General features: G+C 44.9%; 2 protein-coding genes across 2 annotated transcripts in view; one reads left to right on the forward strand and one right to left on the reverse strand.

Moving 5' to 3' along the window:
- The first annotated feature begins 649 nt into the window (after positions 1-649).
- On the forward strand, positions 650-17,356 carry NUP85 (nucleoporin 85). Its single transcript, XM_054047885.1, has 19 exons — positions 650-784; positions 1,351-1,441; positions 2,094-2,256; positions 3,003-3,073; positions 4,888-4,931; positions 5,833-5,902; positions 6,995-7,116; positions 8,539-8,673; positions 9,652-9,774; positions 10,312-10,443; positions 10,889-10,995; positions 11,361-11,444; positions 12,282-12,347; positions 12,870-13,021; positions 13,120-13,237; positions 14,786-14,886; positions 16,180-16,331; positions 16,991-17,077; positions 17,167-17,356. Exons 1-19 carry the CDS (start codon positions 752-754, stop codon positions 17,266-17,268), a joined length of 1,953 nt encoding a protein of 650 aa, XP_053903860.1. The 5' UTR covers positions 650-751; the 3' UTR covers positions 17,269-17,356.
- A 365-nt stretch (positions 17,357-17,721) lies between these two features.
- The window catches only part of GGA3 (golgi associated, gamma adaptin ear containing, ARF binding protein 3), a 31,596-nt gene continuing 25,027 nt past the window's right edge, over positions 17,722-24,290 (reverse strand). Inside the window, exons 16-17 of the mRNA XM_054047942.1 lie at positions 23,405-23,515; positions 17,722-20,184 (exon numbers count right to left, since the gene is read on the reverse strand). Of these exons, the coding sequence (XP_053903917.1) occupies positions 20,074-20,184; positions 23,405-23,515 (222 nt within the window). The 3' untranslated portion in view covers positions 17,722-20,073. The remainder of the gene's footprint in view (positions 20,185-23,404; positions 23,516-24,290) is intronic.

Consider the following 24,290-nt stretch of genomic DNA (forward strand, 5'->3'; position numbering starts at 1 on the left):
ACAACTCAAGATCCCTTGGTGGCAAGAGATGGATGATTACACCCTCTACACCTCAACTCATACAGACGCGGATACCCCTCTGTGTGCAGAACAGATCACCAGCAGCACCGCCCGGGGCGCGGCGCGATATGAGGGCGCCCTACAGCCGTCAGCGGAGACAGCCACAGCCCGGGGCGGGGCGGGGCAACTCCCCCCTGCGAGCAGCTGAGCTGCCTGCCAGCGCTAGGGAGGGACAACCAGACGCCTGACCTAAGGACAAGCACGGGATCCCGTCCCGAAGAAACCCCAGCAGCTGATCCAGGAAATGGGTAAAAGCCGCCGCCATCACAACAGGACCCCTACGACACACTCCCGGACTAGAGCGCCTCAGCCGCCGCTCCCGCCTATATACCTTCGCGGGGTCCTTCCAGAGCCTGTCGCGCCACCGGACTGACCTGTTCAGGGCCTGCCCCCAAATTCAACATCAAGCCCATAAAGGGAGGACTTATCCCCCCCTTTCTAGCACACACTATTTCTCACCCCGTCCCAGGGAGCTGATCGAGAGGGGAAGCTGCAGCAATGTGGGCCCGGAGGAGTAGAGTTCTGCAGGCAGCGCAGAGGGCAGCCCCGAACCAGGGGCCTCTGTCTCTGCCCGGCGCCCGGCCCGGCCTGGGGTTGGGCGGGGCTCTCTGGGTGCAGGCCATCTGTTGTGGCGGCGGAGCTGGTTCTCTTCTGCTGCCTGTCGCCGTCCCGCGGCGAGCCTGCTGCTGACATGGATGAGCTGGACGTGGAGCCGCCGCTTACTGTAGGACAGAGCGAGCCCTCGTCTGCGGGGGGGCTGGGCACCCTCTGCCGGGAGCACTGGGCTGGGGGAGGCTACGGGCGGGGGGCACGCGGGGTAGAGGGGAGCGGCTGTGGGGGGCAGGGAGCTGTTGTGGTTCACTTCAGCTAATCGCCCTCGTGCCTGTGCATTACTGACTGTCTCCCTTCGTTAGCACAAATAAGCCCGCCGCCAAAAAGATACAGTGATGATCAGAGCAGCACCCAGCGCCCTTCTGCAGTAATCTCAAAGTGCTTTATGAGGGAAGGTGGTATCATTCTCGCCGTTTTACAGATGGGAAAACTGAGGGCATGTCTACTGCATCTGAGAGCAAGCCTCCCAGCCAGTGTAGAAAGACTTGTGCTAGTGGGGCTTGCCCTAGTGTGCTAAAAATTGCTGTGTAGATGAGCCTGTGGACCCAAGCTGAGCGGCTCACTCCCAGATGCAGGGGAAACATACCCTAAAAGGGGAAGAGGAATCGTGTTTGCCTGCTGTATTTTTCTAGAGAGCAGCTGCATGCTTGACAATCCCTGTGCCCTATCTCCTAACAGCTGATTCCTGGGGTGGACTCCAACAGGAAGCAAATGTGTTTTGCCTGGGGACCTGGAGAGATGCTGGTGTATGAAACTTTGTTCCCAAAAGGTGAATAACTTCTCTTTCATTCTTGAGTGTTTATCTTGGTGGATTTTACTAAATACTAATGCAGAGCGAACAGGGATCCTCCTAACCTCAAATGTTCAGAAATTGTGAGTTGGGCCCCAAAATAAATTGGCTTAAAATGAGATATTTGAAAATAAATTTGGGGTTCTTTTTACTTGCCTTTTCAAGAGTTTGGAGTACGCTCAGATCATGTTCTTTCAAGTTTTATTCTGCAACATGAGACCTAGAAACTTCTTGAGCAGTCATTTGTCTCCAGGAGTTGAGGCTCCAAGAACACCACTAAATGGTGAAAGAGTTGAGAATTCAGTCACATTAGTGTTTATAAGGTGATTTTCATTATCACACAAATTATTAGCGGTTTTTTTTGTTTGTTTGTTTTTTTGGAATTGAGTTTTACAGAGTGTTTGATATTTTATCAGTAGTTTTGGGCCTCTTGCCCTATTTTTGTGCTGATTCTTAGACTTCTTACCAAATAAATTCCCAGTTAATATTTTAAGAACCATTACTGTAGGCTTTAACTTTTGAAGTCCGGAGTATATTATATCCCATAGGGCTGAGATGGATTATCTGCATTAAACACTGCAGAGTAGTAGCATTCTTTTGGCTATTTTATGGTTTACATGCTTCATTTCAGAATGTGCAGAGAAAAGACCAGGCTGCCCCAACATTTTCATTGTTCGCAAAGATCAAGATGTGTACTCGCAGACCTTACGCAAACTCTTCAATGAATCCCATGGGATCTTTGTTGGACTCCAGAGGAGTGAGGAAGAACTGGCTGGGAAGTCAAGGAAAGCACAGTGAGTAAATAGAAATGCTAGATAGATTTGAAACAAAAAGAGAACATGTCCGCTTCCCTGTCCCCTATGGAGAACATGTCAGTAGTGAGGTACAATTCAGATAGACTGTTCTGTGCCACTTAATAGTGGAGGCAGGTGTGGTGTCTGTGCATCTCTTAGGTTGGTAACCTTGTGAGAGTCATTAAAGGTACAGTACATACAATACATACTTGTTGTTCATTGACTGAATTTATTAAAGAAACATATCTTATCTTGATTGTTCCCTTTATTTGTGCCCAGTCTCCTTCACTGCTGATGGATACTGCCTCATCTGTAGACATGAGGTAGGAGAGCAACCCCCCTCTGACTGGTGTGTTTGCCGCTTACAGAATGTCTTGTTAGGAAGCGAGGCAAGGTGATACAATAATAATTTTGTGGTGCAGGAAAGGACCAATATGTTTCTCTCCTTCTTCCACCAAACATATGAATCTATATCCAATGAGGGAGATAATTAAACTGAAATTCTCTCAGCTGCTGACCCTCTGTAATATTGTATAACTAATTTTTCCAACATCCATTTTACAAAATTAGGCCCCAGTCCCACAAGTAGTCACCTCTCTGGCAGTGTGGAGCCCAACTGACTTCAGTACAGTGCAGAAGGGGTCTTCCTCTGCAGAGAAACTTGCAGAATCGGGGCCCTAGTAGCCTACAGACACAAGCTAACAATAAATAAATCTCTCTAAAGAAAGCCTTTGTATTCTTGGCAGATTGGTTCGAGTGAGTAAAAACTACCGGTCAGTCATAAGAGCCTGTATGGAGGAGATGCACCAGTTGGCTAGTAAGTTCTTCTCCGTTTAAGAAGAGACAATATTCGAGACCATAAAAATAACATTTGCAATTGTAATTTGTTATAACTGCTGTAAAAGTGTTTTCAGATTTTAGTAACTGTTGAGACTGCAGTTCCACCCCCTTGATGCAATGTCAATTTGTAAACCTAGGGAGAGATTTTTTTCTTTATTTTTAATTGAATTTTCAGAATTTATTCTTGCACTCACTTTTTAAAATTCTTATTTTTCCTAATTTATTTCTCTGCTCTTTGATTCCCTCCTTGATCTTTTTGATTGCTTCACAAGTCTGAGGTTTTTCTTTTCTCAAGATACTTTGTAATCTCCCACTTCCAACTGCCTCAAACAGCCATTCTTATTGTCCCAGGCTTCTCATTATTTATTTGTCACTCCATTAATTTGGGATTCCCTCTCATCTTCTCTGCTGGGAAATGCAGCTTCTAACTCTTAAAGAATCAGAAGAGTAGGTAACCATACTGGATCATTATTACAAGTGTAATGTCCCTGTTTTGTTGTCACTTCTAGGCAGAGTCTGATGATGGTTGGTGCCATCCTTGTTCTGTTTAGTAAATAGGCTTTCTTTTGCATGTGGAACCCCTATCAATTACTTTGCTCTTTTCCTTACTTCTACTCCTCTTGTACCGGTGAGCATCGTATATCATATATGTAATAATGACATTTAGCAGGACAGTTACAACAAACAATCAATGTTGAAATACAGTCCAGCAACCAAAATTGTTTCCAGATATAACATCATAGAAAGTCAGGTCAGGCTATGTTTGCTACCGTAATGAGAGTAGATGGTCTACCTCATCAAACCCACTGCCTTGTGGGTAGTCCGGGAAGGTGTAAGGCTAAGGGAGCAACCCCTGACAGAAAAGCCCCACTGCCTTGTGGGGGAATTTGAGAGACTGCAGGGCTATGAGAGTAAACTCGGACAGAAAATCTGGAGTGGAGCCCCAAAGGCGGTCAGGTACTAATATTTTAGTATCTTTCTGGCAACTCCTGCAGCAGATTGGGTACCAGATGTATTGGTTCTTCCTCTCCTCTGGATTTATTGGTGACGTCGAGAGCGGGGTCCTGGTGCATGGGCAACTCAGGGTCTCCATATCCTCTGCCTAGGCTTGCGCCCTGAAGAGGAACTCCAGCTTTGCCTTGAGCATCAACACAACACGGGAGGCAGCAGTCACCAGTTCTAAGCTCTTACTCGATTGGCATAGAGTTGAGCACCTGGGCAGTCTCCGATGGTGGGAGAGATCATCAGATCTCACTAGACAACCACTGCCTGCCATAAAACTGGGCAGCCCCCAGACTGTCCCGTCACAGTCTGCCTGCTTCAATGAGTGCTCGGAGCTTAGCAAAACATCATCTTTAAATGTGACCGATATGGCAAAGATTGTCTCTCTCGAGTGGGTCTCTTCAGCCACATTTGCTGCTGCCATAAAGCCAACTTTATGTAAATTCTTTACCTTTCAGGGGTGCATACCCATGGTCTTTTGAGACTGAAAGATGCCTACGACTATAATGTTTTATGAATTTATTATCTTTTCACAGAGCGCTCAGAATGATGTTATACATTCTATCACACTTATAAAAGAGACCAGAACTTGTACAAAATTAATAAAAGGTGCTAAGTAACTAAGGAAATACCTAGTAACATTTAAAAGTCTGTGATAACAAGACTGGAGAATGCCCACGCATATCATTGGATCCAAACATGAAACTGCTTCATTTCTGAGCAGTGTCACCAGGAGGGCTGGAAAAATGTTTTTGAGGTGTTTTGACTTCTTTCTCTCTCTTCCCTCAGTTTCTACCCGGGACCCTGAGCTGCAGTGCCAGCACAGCACCCAGGTAATTTACAAACATTGTATTGTGAAATCTAGTCACAACTGAAAAAAACGATTGCCGGCAAATACACCCGGCAAGTCTGTTGTGACAATGATACGTTCTAAATCTGCTTTTAGTCTTTTGCATTGGTGGAATAGGCAGCAGCATGCTGCTTATGTTGTAAGAGACTCAAGTTGTAGGAGGTATCTGAGACCTCTGGGTGCTCTGATGTAATCTATATATTGATCCAATTTTATAGACCTCAGATACTCTCGCCCTCTAACAAAATCCAACCATGAACTAATACCCCAGCCCCCCTTAGAGCCTACCTCTCTGATGTCCCACCCCAAAACTGATTAGGCTTGTAGCGAGCCTTGAAATCATGCACTTGAAGCAATAATGGAACTATCTTCTAGGAAGAGTAAAGAATACAAGCTGTGGTATTCTCTTGTCAGCATTAATATTGCCGTATTGGCATTTTCCCTCTGTCATGACTTTTCCTTGGGTTATAAATTCAGATCTAAGTTATCTTTATAGAACCAAAATAAACATTGTAACCTTCAATTGAGGTCTCACTGAGAACCAAAATAAACATTGTAACTTTCAATTGAGGTCTCTTAGATTTAATGTCAGAAAGAATTCCTGTACTATCTTAGTGGTGACCACAGATGGGAGATGTTTTTTGTATTTTAAATGTGCAAGCAGCTTTGAAACTTCCTAAATCAAATATGTGGCCCAGTGTCTCATTTTACTACTGATCTTCTCTGAAATGTTAGTAAAACAAAGAAGTAAACTTATCAGAGGAGTGGATAAGGAGGAAGGCTGCTATTTGACATGTTGTGGTTCAAATGTCTTTCTTTGGTTGCTGTGTTAGGAAACTCAGGAGTGATTGTTGCATATGAAACCTGTACCTGTTGCTCCTCAGGTCTCTATTCTGTCCGCGATGGAGCTGATCTGGAACTTGTGTGAGATCCTTTTTGTTGAAGTAGCGCCAGGTGAGAATTGGAGTATAATGATGTTAATAGGTATTTCTGTTTGCATAGGTATTTGTTCTAGAAATGTACAACGTGCCCATCAGAACATATCTTGGCATGTCTCCAAAAGTCATACTAATATTGCCAGGAAGTGGCAAAAAACCCTACCCCTAATGCTTCCTGTCTCGGACAAGTATTGTCCTCTGTCTTGCACTGTGCCCTAAACTAATAGACCTCTTTCCCTCCTGTTCCAGTTTTCTCCTTCCTCTGTACTACAGTGGAACTGGAGTTGGCTCATAGTATATGAAATTAATAGAGAAGTGTGATATCAAACAGAATTTTTTTCTCCGGTTGTTGAATTTCAAGGATAAACAACCTCTAAGTACAAAATACTATTAAATTCATAAGTGTAGACTATATATAAATGCTAAGTATCACTTACCCATTAGGGTCCACATTCTTTGGTGCAGCTCCACTGACTTTAGAGTGTCTTCGCTGACATCAGTTGAATTACACCAGGAGAGAATTTGGCCTAGGATTTCAATCCAAGTTACTTTTTAGGCAGTCAAAATATGTAAACATATGCTGCCTATTCATTATCCAGAAGAGAGGTTCTCAAACTGGACCATTTGATGGTGATTTGTTGAGAGCAAATGAGTTACCTGGTGCTAGTTTTCCGCCTCATTTCCAGTGAAAACAGATTTGAGAGGAAAATAAAATGAAGAGTAAAACTACATGCATCATGTGGGCAATATAAGATGCATGATAATTATTCATCATCTTGTTTTTGAAGTGCCTGTGATAAGTGCCAATTATGTTGTTAGCTAGCAATCTGAGCTAGCTTTATTTTGTCTCTCTGTGTCATGGAGCAGGTTAATAGACAAAGGAGCAAATCCCCTTTCAGTTTGTAAAATTCTGAGTTTGTTAATTTGGCAGCAGCCTGCCGTTCTTCCATGGCCTTTGGTGGCTTGAGCCTTGCAGATAAAAATCCTATGAATCCTATGAAGTCTAGGCAGACTTGTCCGCTGCTTTTGGAAATATAGTATGAAACTAATAATGTTAGAATCTTAAAACAGCAGGGATCTGATGGAGAGATGTATTCTCTGCCTACAGCTGGTCATCTCCTGCTTCACCTCCTCGACTGGGTTCGTCTTCATGTGTGTGACGTAGACAGCATGGTCCGTGAAGTTCTGAGCAGTGAAAATCCATCGAAGCATAAAGACTTCTGGAATGCTGTGAGTAAAGAAATTGGTGCTCTCTCCATCAAAGAAGTTTATACATTTGCATGCGTGCTCTGTCCCTCCTTCCTCACAAGTGGCTTTGTACGCTAGGTTGCATCTCCGAAACTGACATTTGGCATAGTTGCTAGTATCTGCTTGGAGGGATTCCTGCATGAAGCCATCATGAAGACTGTTACCCTCACCCCTAGAGAGGATTTCAGATCAAAATAGAGGCCAGGGCCAGCACAGTATAGGGGGATGTTATAGGGCCACCCCACCTGGGGTGCCCTCCTGCAGCAGGCTCTGGCATGACAGGTCCGTCCATAAAAGGAACAGTCTCTCCCAGTGTCTGATTCAAAAGCCCACCTTTAGGTATAATTAATTCCTGCACATATACAATAGTCTACAGCATAAAATAGTTCTCCCTGAAATCCCAGAGTACAGCAGGTTCACAACAGTTTTTCATGCTCTCTCCTGGGACATCATTTCCAGCTCACCCTCTTGAGGGAGAGTCCATCTCCAATCTTCTCTGTCTTTTCATCTTTATCCCAGGGCATCACTCTCTAGGCTTTCCACCTGAGAGCTCCCAGTCTCACTTTTCCCCCATGATGCTTCTCTGATAGCCCCAAGTCAGATCTCCTCTGAGAGAACTCCCTGCAGTGTTCCTCCCATGCAGGCCTCCCTACCTGAGAGTCCTACCCATGCTCAAGGAATGTCCCTGCAGGACCAACCCCTTGTTCTTGGTGTGGTTTCCCACAGTTCTCCATTCAGGAGTGTTGCAGGGGGTATTCCTGTAGTGTTTCATTCACCCCAGTCCCTCTGCCTGTGAGTCCTGCCCTTGCTCCTGGGATCCACCCTCCAACATCAACCTCCTTGTTTTGGGTTTGGTTTCCCCTAACCAGGGTTGGTTCTTCCCCTGGTTCCTAGAGGCCTCTGATGGAACTGTCCTGTAACTCGGCTGGGGTTCCCCAGCTTTGGTCAGTCCTCACCAACAACAGGCTTCACCTTCTTCCTGCTGGCTCTGTATACTAGCTCTCCTGTGCTACTCCTGTTTCTGTCTGGGTCTCTCCTTTCCTCCCCAGGCAGTTCTCATCTTCCCCTTTCTTGTCTCTCTCAGGCCCTTTTCCTCACTGATTCCTCCACTGTTTGTCTCTCTCCATTAATATGATCCAGGTGCATTTAAAATCAACTGGGAAGCAGCTGAGGAGTCAGACTCTCCTCCCTCTTAAAGGGGCCCTTCACCCTGTGGCAGGAGGCTTGTGCTGTGTGAGCATTTGAGATAACAGGATCTGTAGTTGAAGCACTTTTGGTTCCTTTAGCTTTTCGAAGCCACACATGTTAACTCAGTTAAAATTCACCTTTGGTCTGATTCTGCATGAAGGTGTTGTCTCAGCATTGCTTCTGCTTGGTGCTCATGCACTGTGGTGGTTTTTGCAGGTGGACAGCTTCGTGCTGCAGGGCCGGATGGATGATGCACGGCATTTACTCTCTAAGGAAGCCAGTGCCAACCCCACATCGATGGGCATGTGCAAAATTCTGGACGACTTGATGAAGAAGATGCCCATTCTTAGTGTATGTTTGCAGCAGCCGTCTCATACAGTTCCATTGGGGAATAATGCATGCAGTGGTCTGTAGTGGGGGTGGCATTTGTAGTCCAGTCTGTATCATCTCACCTGTGGGCCACTATAACATAACATCCTGGCCTACTGACTACTAAAATGTCTGAATTCTGATGTCCTCTGGCTGTAACATACATGTTCTACAACAGGGGTAGGCAACCTATGGCACGTGTGCCGAAGGCAGTACGCGAGCTGATTTTCAGTGGCATTCACACTGCCCGGGTCCTGGCCATCGGTCCGGGGGGCTCTACATTTTAATTTAATTTTAAATGAAGCTTCTTAAACATTTTAAAAACCTTATTTACTTTACATACATACAATAGTTTAGTTGTATATTATAGACTTATAGAAAGAGACCTTCTAAAAACATTAAAATGTATTACTGGCACGCGGAACCTTAAATTAGAGTGAATAAACGAAGACTCGACACACCACTTCTGAAAGGTTGCCGACCCCTGTTCTATAACAACCCAAAAGACCCATATGCAGGGAGAAGAGCATATTATGTTAAAAGGCAACATGGCCTTGGTGGTGATTCCTGTTCTTACTCAAAGCTGTGGAGGGAGACACATTTTTCCAGTTCTTCAAAATGTTCTGATTGACAGCTCTTACACAACCTCCCAGAGAACTTTCCTTGTAGACTTCATCCGCACATCTCCACCTCCGCACATACTGCAGTGGTCTTTTCATGGTGAAAAGGCTTCAGATGCTGCATTGTGGTCCCCTGTGGGTTCCTGTACACTCTGTCACTTTGATATTTAAATGGCTAAAGTGATGGAGAAGCTTCGTAGCAGCATACATCAAAATCCTTGCATTGGGCCAGTGTTTTGTTCTGGCCATGAAAGGCTTGTTTGAGAGTCATGCTGAATGACAGTTGTAGAGGCTGGACTTTGAATTTGCCTTATCGTGTGTATGTATCTTCCCGGTTCAGATTGGCAACACCCAGACACTGACTGAGATGGAACTGAAATGGCAGCATTGGCATGAAGAATGTCAGCGGTACCTCCAGGATGGGACCTTTGCTTCCAATCTCCACATGGAGTCCATCTGCAAGGTGAGTTGTGGCTGAGAAGGAAGGAGGTTATGTTCACAGATTTGAAGGCACCAGTAGCCATCCATTGGAGATGGGGAGTGCTGTGTGGACACAGGTAATGTTGGTCTGCTGGTTAAAGCAGGAAATTTAGAGTGGTGGACGCTGTGTGACTTTGGGCAAATGGCTTCCCCTTACTTCACCTCTCCATAAGTCAGGCAGTAATGCTGGTTATAGAATTGAGCTCACAGGCATGTTTTGGGGCCTGATTAATTGTTTGTGAAACACTTTGAGGCTCTTTGCTGAACTCTGCTATCATAAGTGCAAGTTTGATACCATCCGCTCACTGTCCCCTCAGTACAATGCTTTGGTCAATGGCGTGCCCAAGAGCTGCTGTTCTTTTCCTCTTAGTTATTTGGTTTTAATTGTTGTTGGTGATTGCATGCCCTGTTAGTGGGGGTGATACCAAGAGAAGCAGAGCTGAGGGATTTAAAGAAAGGAAGCTAGTAATGAAGATGTGAGTCTTTGAGGGCTTACGGCGGCGTTTCTCTTTCGTGCTAGATCCTGCTGGGAGATGAGAACGCCATACTGGAGAAGAAGGAGCTCATGACTACTTGGTACCACTTTCTGGTCACCCGACTTGTCTACTCCCATCCAACTGTGAAGCCAGTGGAACTTCGCTTCTATGCACAGGTAAGTCTGGGGTTACTGCATTCAAACCACATTGGGAGGGCTGAAGTTTTATAGGGTCCAGATATTTGTGTGATTTTCCCCCCCCCCCCCCCCCCCCCCCCCCCCGAGTTTGAAAGTGGATCAGCAACCTACAGGGAGTTCCAAACATGTGCTATGAGTGAAAAATTTGCAGCTGACCAAGAGTTTTCAGTTTCTACTTGAATGTGGCAAACTGCAAATACCTGCTTTAATTTTCTTAAGTCATAGTGTTCAATCTGTTCTAGGAAAACAGAGATGAATCCTGTTTGACTCTTTCAATCCATTTTTTTTTGTTTATCTCCCCCCATCACCCCAATTTTCCCCCAAAAAAGTTCTAAATAAGGCTGATGCAGCCAAATCTCTTCTCCTGCACTGTCCCCATGGCCCTTTGCATTGAATGTGTCTTGTCTTTTTGGGGCTTCCACAGTCTAGCCTGGACCTGTTCCTGGGAGGAGAGAGCAGCCCTGAACCTCTAGACAGCATCTTAATGGCAGCCTTTGAGTTCGAGATCCATCAAGTGATTAAAGAATGCAGGTTGAGTTTTAGTAAGACTTTGATTTCTTGGTTATACAGCATTGCTTCTCTGTGCCCTGAGTCCAGCAGCAAGCTGGCATCTCTGATGGAGAGGAGTCTGCCTGCATGTCAAGATATGTGCACATAATAAGGATGATTGAGCCTCTCTGATCTGTATTTTAAAGACTGTATCAAGAACATGTAAGGCAGACAGCAATTAAAATGCTGTTCCACTAGGTCTGTGACATAGTGTCACTTGTCTGCAAGTCTGCTGGATTAGGGCAGTGCATTGCTTCTCTGACAGTCGGAAATGTCGCCAGAAAACATAACGAGTCACTTGTCAGTTACAGGCTGATATTTTCTTCCTTTGCTTTTTGAAAATGCAGCATCGCCCTGAGCAACTGGTGGTTCGTGGCTCATCTGACTGACCTGCTGGATCATTGCAAACTCCTGCAGTCTCACAATCTCTAGTAAGTGCCTCTGCATTGTTTACTCAAGTGTCCAGAGGCCAGAGATAGGAACTATTAAGGAGTGGCGATAGAAGGATAATGTGGTATTTTCTTGGTGAAGAACTACATTTCAGAGAGTCAGAGAGAGGGGATGTGCTGTATATTCCAGTGAAACCTGTGGAATGAAAAGGAAAATCCAAGTGCTGCAAGAAGTGATGTTGCAGGAGAGAATGCCAACCTGCCACACCTCTGAGTTGATACTGAACCAGAGCCTCAGAGTGATGTTAGGGTCTTCTGTGCTGACGGCAGTGAAGTTTTTCCAGATGAAATAGAACTGACTGGTTATTAGAGATCCCATGGTACATTTTGAATGAAGTAGGAGTATGAATCCTCTTGCCTTTGCTAAATTCCAACTTGAGTAATTGCATGCTATCTACATTTCGCTTGCAGTTTCAGTTGGCTAAAGGATCTTCTAAATTATTTTTTAGCTGTGGAATGCTAGTAAACAGCTGTCTCTCCCAAGAGGTGGCTGATTTTTAATGGAGTTTGTAAACCACACTGAGATACTTTAGGATGAAATGTATTGTGTAAATGAAAAGTCTTTATCAACAATAGTTTCAGCAGAGTCTTTTCATTGAGATACAACCTTGCAGCTGTTAATGGGTATGTACAAGGGATCCCACTGCAATAAAAAACCTTGATGTGCATGTGATGTAGAAAAATGGACTAGTTTAGAGATTTCTTAAAAAAATAAAAACAACTTGTAGCCTGGACTGTGTGAGACACTTAATAAATTAGGTAATCGCATGGTAATCTGAGTATATGTTAGGATTAAAATGTAGTACTTTTCTCTTTCAGTTTTGGTTCCAATATGCGTGAATTCCTCCTGTTGGAGTATGCCTCCGGGCTCTTTTCCCATCACAGGTAACAACTCCTTTCCTGCTTTCAGATACCAGATTGACATTGGGCAACAAAAGAGAAACCTTCATGTTCATGATGTGAAAGGCAGCACAATTAAGTGGCTCTTGTTACGGGAAGGGATATTGATCAAGCTGTTTGACAAAGCCTTTGGGGTTCTTCTGCTAGAACCACGAGTTAGAGAGAAGAGATCTATTAGAGCCCATCAAGTCCCTACACCATAGTTTTAGTGCTTTGTCTTTTCTAGTTATAAATGTCACAAGTTAAACATGTTATCGCTGCAACCCCAAGTGTGCAGAACGGCTGGAGCAGGTGGTGGTATTCCAGAGCGGTCACTATAGGTATCAGTACTAGATAAAAAGTAAAAGCCAATTTAAGTCTCACAGATGAGTGACCTAACCAGGGGTCTCCTACAGTGTGTTACTGTTCTTAATCCTGACTCAGATCCCTCTTGTGGCTATAATAAAGTGCTTAATTGAGAGTTCTCCTTAGAAGGAACATTTGACCTTTCTCTCCCCTCTTTTGTAGCCTGTGGCAGCTGGGGGTAGATTATTTTGATCATTGTCCAGAGTATGGCAAGGTTTACCTGGAGCTTCATATTGAGCGAATCCCCCTCAACACGGAGCAAAAAGCCCTCAAGGTGCTGAGGATCTGTGAGCAGAGACAGATGCATGAACAAGGTGATTGACTCTTGATGACATTTCATTGCCTTATAGTGACCTGGGTGTAACTAAAAACTGACGCTCCATTTCTCTCTTCTCCCTACTTCATCCCAAAGTTCGCAGCATCTGTAAAATCATGGCCATGAAAGCTGTGCGGAACAATCGTTTAGGCTCAGCACTGTCCTGGAGCATCCGAGCCAAGGATGCAGCGTTTGCTACACTCATATCGGACAGGTGGGTCTTTGTTACTCTCTAGACTGAGCAGAACCTTTTGGGGAGGGGAGCACTGTCCTGAGAAGGCTCTTCTGAAGGCTAGTTGAGATAATCTGTTAGAACAGAACCTTCCTCCCTTTAGGACAAACTAGTACAGCATCTGTGCTAGTGAATTAAATCTTTGACCCCTTTCAGAGACAAAGGATTGTGCAATACTTGCAACATCCTTCTTCCTTAGCCATTTCCCTTTTCCTTATCACTCTCCTCCCCACCTTCTGCAATCCTCAGAGGACAAGAATAGGGAGATAACAGACCTACAGATCAACTTAATCTTAGGTAGCAGAGGAAGTTAACCTTATTTCACGGAGATCCTAGTTTTGAACTGAATCAACTGTTCAGTACTTAATCTTGTGGGCAGTGAGGGGGCTGTACGGGAGGAAGAACACCCTACTAGTTCGAACACAGGGCTGGGAGAAAGGAGATCTGGTTTCTGTTTCTGACCTGCTCTAGGCTTCCTGTGTGATCTTTTGATAAGTCATATCATATATCTGCTTCATTTTTTACAGCTGGGGGAAATGGGGAAAGTACCTGTGTCTCAGCTAGGATTAGATTGTAATTTTGAGATCAGTGGGTAGAAGATGCTCTAGAACAACGATTCCCAAATGTTTTGCTAAGGTGACTCCCAAACTGCATTTTGTGGTTTTTTTGTTTGTTTGTTTGTTTGTAATCCACCATTACCTATATGCACATTCTACCCTGCTGTCACAATCCTAATCCTGGGCAGCTGGGTGGCACTGCAACCCTGTGTGCCAGGTCACAATGCCCCAGAGCAAGGAGCTGGGACAGGAGTTGTCACTGTTGGGCGAGCATGGGGCAGGCTTGATTTCCAACCCACATTCCCTGTGGGCCACCCTGCTCACGGGGCTAGAAGTGTATGTTTGCCTAGCGCCCTGCGACCCATCTAGAATCTTCCCACAACCCCCAGGACCCATTTGTTTGGGGAAAAACTGCCCTAGAAGCGCAAGGTATTATTTCACATTTGAGGGTTGAGTAACCTGAGAAAGGAGTGCTATTTTTGTCTTGTTTTAGGAGTGGGAGGGACTATATTTGCTTGAACGGAATGTGGAAGAAAACCGACACAGGAAGCAGGCACTGAAAGCAGCAGCATAATAAAGGCTCGACTGAAAAAACTCTTAGGACTTAATTTGCTCCTGCTGCTTATCAGCTCTTCTGTGCAGTAGAAAAACAAAGTCATTGTTATGAGCTGGCAGAGCTGTTTATGCATCTGTTGGCCTCAGGACTGCTTGCTGTGCTGCTATTCTTCCACCTTGGCTTTTAAAAACAAATCCTGGTGACTGCAAATATCCCGAACAACAACAAAAAGAAAGGGTGCGGAGACGGGTGTATTCAACATACACCATAATATCTGAATGGACCTCACCTCCAGGGAATGGTTTTGGCTCTTTAGGAGGGTGATTAAAACAGAATGACATTGGGTAATAAAGCTTCTCTGAAGAGTGGGACTCGTAGGCTGAACCTGGTGGACACAAGTTTCTGACTTCCCTGTAGATTCCTGAAGGATTATTGTGAGAGAGGCAGCTTCTCAGACCTGGACCTTATCGATAACTTGGGACCCTCCATGCTGCTCAGTGATCGGCTGACGTTTCTTGGTGAGAATCTGCTGCCTACAGACAGACCCTTCCTAGAACTGCTTTAAAGTGTTGTTCACCCTAAAACCATTTCTCTGGAGCTGCTACTGGTTCTCTTAATTTCTTCTCCCCCGTACATCCTGAGTCCATTACAGATGTCAGGGGGAGAGCAAATTACTATATGTGGTTTGGGATGTCATCCTCTTGCTGTTGTTGGCAGACTGTTTTACCTCAAACTGCATTCACAGAAGGTCTCTGATGTTCCACCTCAGTTTGTGCAGGGCAGTCTGGGGCTCTGGGATTTATAAATCTAAACTAAAATCTAACTAAATAAGCATTTATTTTCCCCATCTAGTGATGCTTCCTGTGAGGAGTTAGTGATTAGAACCTGGAAAAACTTGTGTGTGGATTTTCCTAGATCCCTACAAAGGCAACCCCCTTGCACTAGTTATCTTGCCCATATGGTAGTTTTGCCCACTGCTTAGAGCTCTCCAAAGTACATCTCCGCAGCTCCATTTGTTCAGCATGGAAACGCCAAGCTCACAGTGAGGAGGACTTGACTCCATACAGGAACTAGGGTGCTGGCCATCTGCCAAATAACACCGGAAAGGCTCCATCCGCTTCCTTTGTATATGCACAACTTCTTTCCCCTGGCGGCACCAAACCTTACGCTGCTGATACCTGCCAGTCTTTTGGTGAAATCCCTTCCCTCCTCAATTAACCACTTCACGTCCTAGATGTCAGATCTCATCCTAACCAGGTCCTGGGGGTTCAGAGACTTACAGGATAACAAAGATCTAAATTTCCAGTATAAGCAATCAGAAAAATCAATGCTTTACGGAAAGCCTTTCAAACCCTGTTACGTTCTAACGCAAATATACAGGGCAGAGGCCCACTTCTTCCCTTGCAGGCCACCTTTAAAGGAAATGGTGACTTGCAGAATGTGTTTGATTTAAAACCATTCTCTGAACTATTCTGGAAGATTCTGCACACACGCTCACTGTATTGCCCTGAACAAAACTGAGGTGTTGTCCTTTAAGCAGGTTCAAGTGGTAAACATCAAAAAAGGGCAGATTTCCTTCTGTCCCCACCCTGTATTTATTAAGCTATTTTGATGTATAAATTGTACAAAATTCCAACTTCCCTCTTTAACCCAGACCTGCCAAAGGGCCCAGTCCTCCCCCCATTTAAGTTCTGGGAGTTTTACCACAGACTTCATAGTAGCAGGATTAGCCTCTTAGTTTTTTGTAACCAAAGCCTAGGATCTTCTGACAGTAGCTAACGTTTTACTCCCCTCGCCCACCACACACACAGGGAAGTACCGAGAATTCCATCGGCTGTATGGTGAGAAGCGGTTCTCTGAAGCTGCCAAGCTGCTCCTGATGCTGATGACGGCTCGTATTGCTCCGTGTTCCTTCTGGATGACCCTGTTGACTGATGCTCTTCCCCTCCTGGAGCAGAAAGAGGTGAATGTGGGGTTCTGATGCAACACCACAACCACCATACTTTGATCCACAGGCACCCCTCTTTTTCCTGACTGGAAGTAGGTGTACACAAATATGACAGGGTATCCCAGAACTACCTGCCCCCCCTCATGACTGACACAAGGTACACTAGCGATTCTCCATACTTCTCATGTAAATGAGTTAGATTTGGCTGTTCAAGAAATGTGTGGCCATGTGAAAGTCATGGCCAGTGGTGGCATGGAGGATGCAGAGGCACTTAGGACAAAATTAATCTCTGATGTACATCCTGTGAAATCCTTATGTTTATACTAAGATTGCAAGTAGTAGGGGGATAAGGGTGTAATTCAGCCCTCTCCTTTCAAAGTAGCAGACTCAATGCACTGTTGAGGATTTAGGCTTGCTACAGACTTGCCCAGTTGTTTTGGGGGATTTGAATTTGAGATTTTTTCCAGTGTGCATCCCTCTGGCTTACGGTCCATCCAGAAAATTACAGCCTCACAAGTGCAAGACCCATGACTTACCAGGTGTTAAGTGGTCCAAATGGAGTCATGGGCATGCAGAAGCATTCTCCTCTTGTTGACCTATCCCTCAGGAGCCACTCATTCTGGATCCCCTAGATAAGTGGTTAATGTTTTAAGCAAACAGTCTCTTTTTCACAGGTAATATTTTCAGCAGAGCAGACATATGAATTAATGCGCTGCTTGGAGGACCTGACAGCTGGAAAGACAGATAACCAGAAACTCCAGGTAATCTTGCCTGAGGTCAACTGGATGATTCAACTGGGGTAGCATGGGAAAGAGGAAGCAAGTCTCCGTAACACTATTCTTGTTTCTAGGTTGATGACGTTGAGACTACCAAGGTGGAAATCCTGAGACTTGCTCTTGCAAGAAACCTTGCCCGAGCTATTGTCAAGGAGGGCACCTTGGAAGGATCATGAGAATGGGCTACTGCAGTAACTCTGTGGCATACTGTACATAAAACTGACTGCTTTTCTAAGAATAAATGTCTCGTTTTGCATATTTCTAGCTGTTCTTGTGCCAGTGTTGTTTGTCGTCTCTCAATGTTGTTTCAAATGAGACAATGAACATGTAGGAAGTCTCCCCCCCAACATTCATTCTATGCCCCTAGATTCCTATGAAGGATTTGGTTGCTATAAGTCAGCTTGCAGGGCTTACCTACATGGTTAGTCAGGTAGCTAAACGTGTAACATTTGCCTCTGTTACCATTTCAGTTGTCGTCTCCTGTAACTAGAACGGAATTTGAATAGCCGACCTTTCAAACCTGATAGATTTGACACCACCTCCTTTTGGTTGGTGGATTGAATCTTGTGGCTTCCATAAACAGCAACCTGCTCCTCACGGTGTCACAAAGGGTCGCAAACAGAGCAAAGTAGGGAAAACAGTTTATTTAACATGCAGCAAAACAAATGCAGTGGAGACATATTTACAATATGACGGCTCAATATGAAGCTGCAACCTCAACCTCTGAACAAGTAACATTCATAAATAGTTTAATTTCCAAAGCTTGTACAATACTTTTCCCCACAGTGAGACTATGGTGCCTTGCCCTTTGACTACACAGCATGGGCACTGCAGTGCTGTTAACGAGGAGAATGAAGCTATTCTGCAGAAAGCACTTGTGCTCTTCTGATTTCCTCACAGCCACCATGAGAGTCACTTCTAGGCATCTAAAGCAGTGAAACCTGCTTCCTAACAATACGTTACAGCACCTGGGCAGACTTAAAGAGCTAAGCGAAGCCCCTAGATGTATTGTCTACAATGCCAGTGAGGCCCATGTTAAAGCAGAAAGAACGTTCCTTGCTCACCACCTCTTTCCATCAGTTTAAGAACACAGCTGCTGCTTTTTTTCAGGATCCAAGAGCATCTTCCAGTCACTTAAAGACAACTGAGGAGGCCACACGCCTTGGTCCTGCGTGCCAAACCAGCATTGACACTTAGCAAGCTGAGTTCGGCTTTTTACTTCTACACTTACTTTTCAATGACCAGGGCGTCTGCTGTGTCTTTCACTTCTCCTTGTGGTTCGTATTTCTCACTACTCTGAAGAAAAACATTGAGCCACAGTGGAAAGTATAAGATGGCTAGAAAGAAGTCCAAGCTCTACTGAGAGTAATGGGTTTTATAGCCTTCTCTAAATCCAGCAGCACTTCCTCATTTTAGTTTTATTCCTATAATAGGCTGGAGAATCTTCCTGCGTATTGAGTCTGTGGACAGTCAGGCTGACCATTCCCGTCACAATTTAAGAGCTGTTTACCTGTACCTTGCACTGCTGGAAATACTTAGTCTAGTATAATTAAGTTTCCATACAGCCACTCCACATGCTGTCTTCACAGGAGTGTAAGGTGACAGATTTAAAACAAGAAAAAATGCTTCATTAAAACAATTTGCTAAAAGGTCCCTGCAGGATTGTTTAGGTTTGAAATTAAGAGTGGGGGGGAGGGACTACTGGAATCAAACTTTCAGTGTATTGAACTAAGTCTCCTCATTCATGTAAATACAGCGCTCACTTGTGTGAGCCCCACAATTTAAAATACAGTTGGTTTTCCCCTTGTGGAGAGAATTGCACTTAGCCACTTAATACTGGGAACAAATAAAACAGGGTTCTAAACCCAGCAGTGCACCATCACAGCCGAATGGATTCTGCCTTCCTTTCACCAATCTGCTCACTTACAATTCGCTGTCCTATAGCTCTACTATTTACATCTTGTATTCCTAGTCTTTTCAAGAGAACACAGTATTCAACTTTAATAATAATACTGCCTGCAGAAGGGGAACTGAGAGCCTTTGCTCCTTACCCCTGGTCCAGCCTCTGCACCTGATTAGTGGTTGCACTGAGGCTGCCGCACTGTAGTTGCCATCCTTTATCAGTGTAACCTGTGCTGTCCACTCAAAGACAACTGGAGCCCTTTGGCCCTGTTGGTTTTACCTCCTCGCTACACACATTTCCTCTCCCCCATACTATGGAATGTGATGAAGGCAGAAGAATACTCAGCACAGGCATGGGAGTACAAAAATTAGCATGAGCTGCCTGGAAGAGAGAGAGTGCAGAGGCAGCTGGGAGTATAAAATAAAAGAAAGCAACTAAAGAGAGTGTCACACAATGCGCCGTTACTGTCTGAATGGGCAGCACTGGCGTAGGCTGCCCATTGGAGAGGAGAACAGAGGGGGGCGTGAAGTGTTATTTTACTGTAAAAAACCCTCCCGTCTTGGAGCCAGTGGTTACTGCACAGCATGCCTAGAAGGTTCAGTTCTGGCATCAAGGAGGCGAAAGCCTTAGGGCAGGCACAGACATCAGGGCTCTGCACCGAGGAAACTCGGGATGGCATCATAACCCTACCAGCCTGTAGGCATCTCTGGACAACAGCAAGGGAGGAAGCCGACCAATCCCCTTCTGGCTATAGGTCTCCCTTCCAGAACACCAGAATTTCAAGTTTAATAACAAAGTGGAAGATAGAACCAGATTCACCCAGAGGCCAAGATAAAGCAGCCAGCAAAGCCTCCCACTGGCTGCCACTCAGTTCATTCTTGGCATAGATGCCCCGGGCCCACTTCAACCCGAGGTAAAACATTCCAGACTAAAGCTACAAGCGGAGTGGTCAGGACATGTAAACAAAGCTAAACATCACCAGTGGATAGCATGTGTGCCCCTTCCACGTCACATTCATTCCAGTCCCTTTGGGATCCCTGCCTGGTCCTGTCATGGAGACTGTGGCAGACTCGCTGGGTCATAGATTACCCCACTGATCTACTGGGGGAAACTGATCCACTTCCCCAACCTCTGTGCTGGGCTGGTCTCCCAAAGTGAAAGTCAGTCTGTACCTCAGCCGCACCTTCTCCTGCAAGGAAGAAGAAAAACAAGATGTTAAAGTAACAGCCTCCCTGGAGCAGGAAGGCCATGGAAGCAGTAGCAGCAGAACAATGGCAGTGCTCCCTGATGACACTCCACTGTAATAACATTTTAGATCCCAAAACGGCTCTGTCCGGATACCCCATATGGGGTAAGAGGCCAGCTTATGTTAATAGAGCATTTCTGGATACTTAATAAGGCTGATTTATTTATTCTTTAGTTTGTAAATATGACAGGTCCGTCTCTTGGAGTGAAACAGCAGGAGAAAAGCGCTTACATTGCAATATAGATTCATTGTATACACTGACCAGCATCGTAGTTCAGCTGCTTCCCAGTGATCCTACTAAACACATGCTTTAGTAGTGCTAGAAGAGGTGAAGTCTCAAAATGAAACAGTACTGCAGGATGCAGAGGAAGGATAAAACCTGACAGATTCCTATTCCTTAGAGAATGACTAGGGGAAAAAGAAATCTGCCTTCCCCTGCTTACATGGCTTTTCTCGATGTTCCACAAAGTGAGTTTATAGAAATCCAACAAAACCCCATTATCTTTGTACCTTGGGATCTAACACTTTTTAACTGATGCTGTAAATGCCACTTTTACCATAATCTTCAAAAACAGGAAGTAGCAAATGTCCAGGTTATCTGAACAATCAAAAGACTACTTGAATTCAGACTCTGAACTTTATATACTCTAGCAATGTAGGGCTGGAAGGGGCCTCACGAGGTCATCGAATCCAGCACCCTGCACTGAGGAAGGACCTAGTAAACTTAGACCATCCCTGACATGCGTTTCTTCCAATCCGTTCTTAAAAACCTCCATTGATGGGGATTTCACTGCTTAGAAGCCTATTCCAAGACATAGCTACCCTTATAGTTAGAAAGTTTTTCCTAATAACTGACCTAAATCTCTTACTGCAGATTAAGCTTCTTATCCTACCTTCAATGGACGTGGAGAACATTTGATCACTGTCCTCTTTATAACAGCCCTTAACATATCTGAATACTGTTATCAGGTCTCCCCCTGAGTTTTCTTTTCTCAACACTAAACGTGCCCAGTCATAGATTGGGTTTACTAAATTTTTCATCATTTTATTGTTTTCCTCTGGATTCTTTCCAATTTGTCCACATCTTTCCTGAAGTGTGGCACCCAGAACTGGACGCAGTACTCCAGCCGAGGTCTCACCCATGCTGAGTAGAGAGAAAAAGTTACCTCCTGTGTCTTCTATACGACAGTCCTGTTAATATACCCCAGAAGAAGAATAGCTTTTTTTCACAATGGCATCACATAGTTGGCTCATATTCAAAATGAGATCCACTATAACCCCCAGATCCTTTTCAGCCGTACTATCACCTAGCCAGTTATTCCCCATTTTGTAGCTGTGCATTTGATTTTTGCTTCTTCAGTGTAGTACTTTGCACTTGTCTTTATTAAATTTAATCTTGTTCATTTCAGACAAACTCTCTAATTTGTCAAGATCGTTTTGAATTCTTAGCCTGTCCTCCAAAGTACTGGCAACCCCTCCCAGTTTGGTGTCATCTGCAAATTCTATAAGCATACTCTCCACTCCATTATCCAAGTTATTCATTAAAATATTGAATAGTAATGGACCAGAACTGACCCTTGTAGGACCCCATTAGCTATACCCCACCAGTTTGACAGCAAACCATTAATAACTACTGTTTGAATATGGTCTTTCAAGCAGTTGTGCGCCCACCTCACAGTAATTTAATCTAGACCACATTTCCCTAGCTTGCTCATAAGAATGTCATGTGGGACTGTGTCACAAGCCTTACTAAAATTAAGATATATCATGACTACTGCTCCCCCCCCCCCCCCCCCCCCCCGCAATCCACTAGGCTAGTAACCCTGTCACCGAAGGAAATTAGGTTGGTTTGGCATGATTTGTTCTTGATAAATCCATGCTGGCTATTCCTTATAACCCTATTCAGGGCCGGCTCCAGGCACCAGCGCAGCAAGCAGATGGTTGGGGCGGCCAACGGAAAGGGGCGGCACGTCCGGCTCTTCGGCGGCAATTCAGCGGCAGGTCCCTCAGTCCCTCTTGGAGGAAAGGACCTGCTGCCGAATTGCCGCTGAAGAATGAAGCGGCGGCGGTAGAGCTGCCGCCGATCGTGGCTTTTTCTTTTCTTTTTTTTCCGCCGCTTGGGGCGGCAAAAATGCTAGAGCCGGCCCTGACCCTATTGCCTTCTTGGTAATTACAATCTGATTGTTTAATAATTTGTTCCAGTATCTTTCCAAGTATCAAAATTAGGCTGACTGGTCTATAATTCCCTGGGGCCTTTTTGTTCCCCTTTCTAAAGGTATCATGTTTCCCTTCTCCAGTCCTCTGGGACCTCACCCTTCTTCCATGAGTTCTCAAAGAGAATCACTAATGGCTCCAAAATTCTTCAGCTAGTTCCTTAAGAGCCCTAGAATACATTTCATAAGGCCCTGCTGACTTGAATACATCCAACTTATCTAAATATTCTTTAACCTATTATTGCCCTACTGTGGCTTGTTCCTTCCCCCTGGTTGTTAATATTAGTTGTGTTGAGTATCTGGTTTTGGAACATCTTATTCAAATGGCTAGCACACAACAGGGATAGCATGGTGCTCCAGGCAAATATGATAGCTGAATGCTTCTAATATGATGATCAGAAGAGAGGGGGTTAACTATGTTATTTAAGTGGTCATAATTAAACTTCAGAGTTAATATCCCGAAGGTACTATTAGGTCAACTTAGTCTGGCTACAGACTCAATAAAGCAATAATATTTCTATTATACATGCTCACTTCTTACAATTTATGTCACCCTGTAAACTATCACCATATTTAGTCACGTGAATGTTATCCCATAAGGGGTGTGGGAAGAGTCCCTGGTGGAGCCGTAACTGTTCCTTTCCACTGAAGTGTTAACATTATGGGGAACTGTACAGGAACTGATCTAGAAGGATTGCTGTGGAGTGAGGCAAAAGCACTCCCCTGACTCCCTGTCCCCGGGGTGAGATACTGCTAATATGCCAACATACTCCTCTGCGATGATTAACCTCACTCTGCCTCAAGACAGCACTCCAGGGTAATTCATCTTTGGGGACAGACAATCACGCTCATACAAATGTTTAGTCTAACCCCACATGGAATTTGAGCCTCATCAGATTCATAAAACAACAAGAGAAGTCACTTTTTCTGAAGTTTTGAGCCCCTCTCACCTTCACAGGATTTGCCAGCAGCATGACTTGGGTGATGGCAGCAGGTGCCTGGATGGGGTTGAATGGAGAAAGTTCTGTACCCGAGGGTGGCTGCAACTTCACTTTCATGGACTGCAAATGTGAAACAAAAGGAACCCTCAGGTACCGTGACCTGCACTGGGGTAACAAAGGGTTTACGCACAGGCTGTGCGCCCGAGCTGTGTACATGAGCAGGTGACACAAATAAGCCCGCTCTATACTGAGCATATAGTCCTAGGCACATACCAAACTAAATCAACACAGAGATAATGCACTGGCCCGGAAAACCATGACAGCACCTTTCTAGCACATGAGCTCCTTGGAAAGATTTTAATACAGATTCCCTAGCCTAGCCAATGCAGATAGGACATAACCAAGCTCCAAGCTGATTTTCAAACACTATAATCAGTCATTCAAAACTAGAGAAGGGAAAAGATCAAACGCTCACATTGAAACCTCTCCCAGAGCACAGGGGAAAATATTAGCCCCTGAAACTGTCTCATTTTGTCCCTTCCCCTTTCTAACATGACCAGGAGCTACTTCCATTGGGGCTCTATGTCTTTCAATCCCCTTCCATAAACTGGACCCTCCCACTTGCTTTGTCTGCATTTTAGAAGTCAGCTTTCCTATTCTGTTCAACGACACCCTCTGATGTTGGTGGAGGAGAGATTTCATAACATGGGATCATTGCCCCAGTATGATCAGAAAAGACAAGAGGAAAAGCCTTGTTAGATCTTCTAGTTCAGGGGCGGGCAAACTTTTTGGCCCGAGGGCCACATTGGGTTTGCAAAACTGTATGGAGGGCCGGGTAGGGAAGGCTGTGCCTCCCCAAACAGCTTGGCCCCTGCCCCCTATTTCCCTCACCGAC

Source organism: Malaclemys terrapin, chromosome 13 (genome assembly GCF_027887155.1).
Source record: "Malaclemys terrapin pileata isolate rMalTer1 chromosome 13, rMalTer1.hap1, whole genome shotgun sequence".
Classification (NCBI taxonomy): domain Eukaryota; kingdom Metazoa; phylum Chordata; order Testudines; family Emydidae; genus Malaclemys; species Malaclemys terrapin.